Raw genomic sequence first — 5470 nt, 5'->3', positions numbered from 1 at the left:
TAAATTTATTTATTATTTTTTATAACGTTAATTTTTGTAAGATGTTCAAAATAATTAAGAATTTAATTAGTAAAATGGAACATATAAGGACTTAGTCTTGATCAAAATGAAAATTATAAGAATTAGATAAAATATTTTACTCACAGTAAAGGACTTAGTCGTGATCAAAATGAAAATGTAAAGACAAGATGTTAATAAAAATAATATATAAGGAGTCAATATAGAAGAAAAAAATATAAAAGGCAATTATCCAAACCTATAAAAATGATGAGGCCAAAAATGCATTTTTTCCTAGCCTAATTTCCTCTGAAAATCCTTATAACAAGCTCACCGCTTAGAGTGCAAAACTAATGCCACAGCACTTTTCATGGAGATGCCCCGTTGCCACACAATTATCAAAACTACATTGCCTCTTACAATTATGTGCCAGAAAAAGAGAACCCATGTTAGGAAAGGCTTGCCATGCACAAGCTATCTTGCATTTTGGGCTAACAGCAGACACTCTAACGTCAAATATGCTAATTAATGTCTACTCAAAATGTGGCCGGATCGACTGTGCTCGTAAAGTGTTCGATAAAATGCTTGGAAGAAGCTTAGTTTCGTGGAACACCATGATTGGTACCTATACCCAAAACGGGGAGGAGCAGAAGGCTCTTGGTCTTTTCTTGGAAATGCAAAGGGAAGGAAACCCTTTCAGTGAATTTACGGTTTCAACTGTACTTTGCGCTTCTGCTGCAAAAAGTTATACTTTTGTATGTAAGCAATTGCATGCATTTGCTATGAAGGTCGCCATGGATGCAAATGTTTACATAAGTACTGCATTGCTTGATGTTTATGCCAAAAGTGGTTTGATAAAAGAAGGGATTCGTGTTTTCGAAGGGATGTCGGAGAGGACTGCTGTTACGTGGAGTTCTATGGTGGCAGGGTACGTGCAAAATGAGCTTTATGAGGAGGCTCTGGCTTCTTTTAACAGAGCTCGAGCAATTGGACTGGAATATAACCAGTTTACAATATCTTCTGTTTCTTGTGCATGTGCAGGTTTGGCAGCTTCAATTGAGGGGAGGCAGGTGCATGCTGTTGTTTGTAAAACTGGGTTTGGCTCAAACAGTTATGTGGCTTCCTCTCTTGTTGACATGTATGCTAAATGTGGTAGTGTTAAAGAGGCTTATATCGCCTTTTTGGATGCTCAAAGGACGAATATTGTTTTATGGAATGTTATGATTTCTGCGTTTGCTAAGCATTCTCACTCTTTGGAAGTAATGATTTTGTTTGAAAAAATGCAGCAGATAGGCATGCATCCGGATGAAGTGACATATGTTTCAGTATTATCGGCATGTAGTCACGTGGGTCTTGTTGACATGGGACGGAACTATTTCAACCTTATGAGGAAAGAGCACAATGTGCCACCAAATATACTTCACTATTCGTGCATGGTTGATATTCTTGGTAGGGCAGGACAAATATGTGAAGCTCATGAATTGATAAAGAATATGCCATTTGGTGCCACCGCTTCCATGTGGGGATCAGTTTTGGCATCTTGCAGGATTCATGGCAATCTTCAATTAGCTGAGATTGCAGCTAAGAACTTGTTTAAGATGGAACCTGATAATGCAGGAAACTATGTTTTGTTGTCAAACGCATATGCTGCTAGTAAAAAGTGGAAGGAAGCTGCAAAAGCAAGGAAGCTTCTTAAAGAAAAACAGGTAAAGAAGGAAACAGGGAAGAGTTGGATTGAAATTAAGGACAAAGTTTATACATTCATGGTAGGAGAGACGAGCCATCCTAGAACTTTTGATATTTATCTAGAGTTGGATAACTTGCTGGAAGAGATGAAGAAACTAGGCTATACGCCTCAGACAGGTTACGATCTTCACAATGTGGACGAGAACACAAAACAAGAACTTTTAAGACACCATAGTGAGAAACTGGCGCTTACTTTTGGGCTGATGTGCTTACCTCTCAGTGCCCCTATCAGAATTATGAAGAATCTACGAATTTGTGGGGATTGCCATTCTTTTATGAAGCTTGCATCAAGCATTAGGAGGAGAGAAATTATTGTTAGAGATGTAAACAGGTTTCATCATTTTAGGTCTGGATGTTGTTCTTGTCGGGAGTTTTGGTGAACACGAATTTACTAATTCTATTACAATGGTTTTGAAGCTAATGGCTATGATATACCACCAAATATTTTGTAAATGTTTTGGCTAAGCAAGCCCTGTATCAAAGCTTCTGTGTGAATCTGGTTTTCCAAGTGAGCTGGCTTAGGAAAAATGCTCAGTTGTACGAGTCATGTTCACAAATAAAATTGTTTATATCTTTTAGTCAAAAAAATGGTTGCTAAAGCAGATGGTTTTTATATGGCCTCCATTCTTTCAATTCAGTATGATTTCAGAGCCTCGAACAGCTGATTATGTGATTTGGCATTTCTCATAGAACAGGCATGTATAATGCAAACAGTGACAATCATGTTACTCATCAGGGTTGTTTGGCTTCTGGTCATGGCACATGAGTTCAGAGTCATCAAGGTGGAGACCAGTTTGGAGGAGAGAAGGGTTCTAGCCAAGGTAATGCAATTGATCTATAGAGCATTCAAGTAGTCATTTCCTATTTCAATAGCTTTGATAAGGAGAGGAGTCAATATAGACACTCTTTGTAAAACCTGTGGAAATAGAGCATACTGTGCGGGGTTACCAAATCCTCTTTGTCCCAGATTTTATATGATTAATATTTTTCCTGTGGACATTGGATCAGAGATACTTGAAATATTCAGCTCTGATAAGTCAGAGATTCTCATGATGATCCTTTCAAGCAATTTGGCAATCGCAAAGCAACTTTTGTTTTAACCAAAAGATCATTGACAAATCACAAATCGTTCAAGAAGCTTGTTTCCTCTTGAATGAATTCAAAGAGATGCTTGGCTACCACCTGGCTTAGGTTTATGTAAGAATCAAAAGATCTGGGTATTCTTGGTTGAGTAGGACAAGAGAATTCATGTTTGTATCTGGCTGTAAGAGAATTCATGTTTGTATGTCTATAAAGGAGGCAGAAGTTGAATCTACGCATTTTGGATTACAACAGGCACAAAGCTGCATTTTGACAATTTTGACATCAAATGGGACTTGCTAATAGCTACGCATACTCTCCAACAGCAGCAATTCAGTGATACATACCTTGGAACAAGAATTAGCGAGCTCTCTACAATTTCTAAAACAGTGTTTATTGTTTCACATCTAGCTGGATTCCTGCTAGTTTTATTTCTGATAAAACCATATAGATAGTGAAATTGCCTCCTGCGTCATATCAAAATTATTAGAAACTGAAATTATTGCTATTGAAGTGGAAAATGGGATCATTGGATGTTCTGCTGATGTTAAATGATCTGCATTATGTAGCGACACTTGCCTCTAGAGTTGGAGGACCACATCATTCCCACATCCACATATCCTGACAGCTTAAATATAGATTCAAAAATTTCTGCAACCACATAAACCAAAAGAGGAATTAGTTGTTATAATTATCCCAATGCTCGAAAAAGTAAACAAGCTGTTCTGTTTTTCCTTGTATAAATATCTTTATTTAATAAGATTTACAATCTTTTTATATTTGATTATTCATCAGTATATGATGAGAATAAAAAATTTATCTAATACAGTAATGCTCTATACATGGATTAAAATAAATAAACTCTATAATTTGAACATAGCAATTAGCAATATTTCAATTTTACATTTGTAAAATAGATGGTAAGTTTTTATCTAAACCATTTTCAAACTCTACCAGAAGGAAAGCTTATGTAGTTTTTATCTAAACCATTTCCATTATTTACCAAAATTAATTAATATCTAACACGTAATAAAGTAGATGTGTTTTGTGTTCGTAATACACTAGATAGATATTAATTAGTCTTGTTGAGTAACGACTATACAAATATTTGTTCTACAAGAATGTGAGATCCATTAATTTATGAGTCCTTTATTTTAATGTTGTTAGGTTATTTTGATCATTACTTGTAATTTATCGTAAACTTAAGAAATTATGATTATATAAGTACATAAAGTACCTCTGAAGTATGGTCTTGAACTATACTGTATTCTTGTTGAGCTAGCAAGACTTTCCAAAAATGAATCGCTATTTATAATATGATGCTTATGGTACTACTCCTCATTATTCTCTGTTTTCTCCTTAGTTGAATTTGTTGGAAAAGAGAAGAAGATGAAAACACTTTTCTATTTTTTATTCTTGATAATCAAAATACAAAATTTACATCATATTTATACTAACATTAAGATTTAATACATAAGACAAGACTCTTTATGAACCTAACTCTTGACTTTCTAAATTCATAACCATCAAATAATTTTTTCATGAATTTAGATTTTGATTATAACTCATTCTTTAAAGTCGATATCGTATATAAAACCAATTTCTAAAAGAATTTATTTTCCAAAGTAGGGGGCAAACTCTTATTACTTAACTTCTGCTCATCTGTTACATAAGCTCGATAAAGAGACTAAAGTAAGTTAGGTGGAGTGAGCTTTGAAATAGTGAGGAGAAGGCTCTAAAAAGACACCAAAGGATGCCTACAAGCTCTGGAATGGACTGAGGAGACCCTATAACGTCAAAAACCCTAACTGAGACCCTATAACCCTAAAACCCTAATCGAGACCCATAAAGCCTTTTGAAAATCCACCTTACATCATATGGGCTAGGCCTTTTGAAAATCCACCTTACAAAGTCTGTACCAGTAGATGGACAACACAGTTTGTGGGAGTAGGAGGCTATGCGGCTTCTAGCACGACGTACATGTAAGTTCTATTTTACTATTTTGTTTCTTTGTTTGTTCTTTACATATATACATGAGTTTCTGACTATCTTAAAAGTAGAAATGGGCTTTAGAAATCGGTCTCTTGGTGCACTCTCAGCCTATTAGCACATCTCAAGCCTTCCCTCACTTGAGCCATTGGGGTTCAAGTATGAGCGTCCCGCTAGAGTGGCGCAGGTCCACATGCACTGTATGTGGATCAACTCCATATCCTAGGACTAGGTAAGAGAAAGATTTATTAGTTGCATTTACATTTAAAAAGTTTGATTACTTACCTTTGCATTTTTATAGATTCGCGACAATTGGCTAGGGGAGTGTAGTCACTAGGACCCTTATATGCTATCTACTGTGGATCTCGAGCAGAGGAGGGTTCTCCTATCTGGCCCTGCCTATCGAGTGTAGTACCTAGGAGAGAGGGTCTACCAGGCATCAAAGTACCTTTGTCTCCTTCCCTGTCTATATTTCTGACAACCGATATTGCTGATGAGGAGCTGGCGATGAGCTTAAAAGGGTTTGACAGCCTCAATGATCTCGGCATCCGATCTCGGAGGATAGATTACTCTTCCTTTATATCCTAGCTGCTAGGGCATGTTCCCTAGATCACAAGACTATCGTCCAGGTGTTTTCTCGCTCCGGTTACTTCATTGA

At 36.4% G+C, this 5470-nt stretch overlaps 1 protein-coding gene across 1 annotated transcript; it reads left to right on the top strand.

Moving 5' to 3' along the window:
• Nucleotides 1-251: 251 nt before the first annotated feature.
• Nucleotides 252-2393, top strand: LOC8286522 (pentatricopeptide repeat-containing protein At5g04780, mitochondrial). The gene has a single exon (XM_015717237.3). The coding sequence runs from the start codon at nucleotides 351-353 to the stop codon at nucleotides 2121-2123; it is 1773 nt and encodes a 590-aa protein (XP_015572723.1). The 5' UTR covers nucleotides 252-350; the 3' UTR covers nucleotides 2124-2393.
• Nucleotides 2394-5470: the final 3077 nt, after the last annotated feature.

This window comes from Ricinus communis, unplaced genomic scaffold (assembly GCF_019578655.1).
Source record: "Ricinus communis isolate WT05 ecotype wild-type unplaced genomic scaffold, ASM1957865v1 Ctg56, whole genome shotgun sequence".
In the NCBI taxonomy this organism is placed as follows: Eukaryota; Viridiplantae; Streptophyta; class Magnoliopsida; order Malpighiales; family Euphorbiaceae; genus Ricinus; species Ricinus communis.
This window is presented reverse-complemented; position numbering and strand designations above follow the sequence as displayed.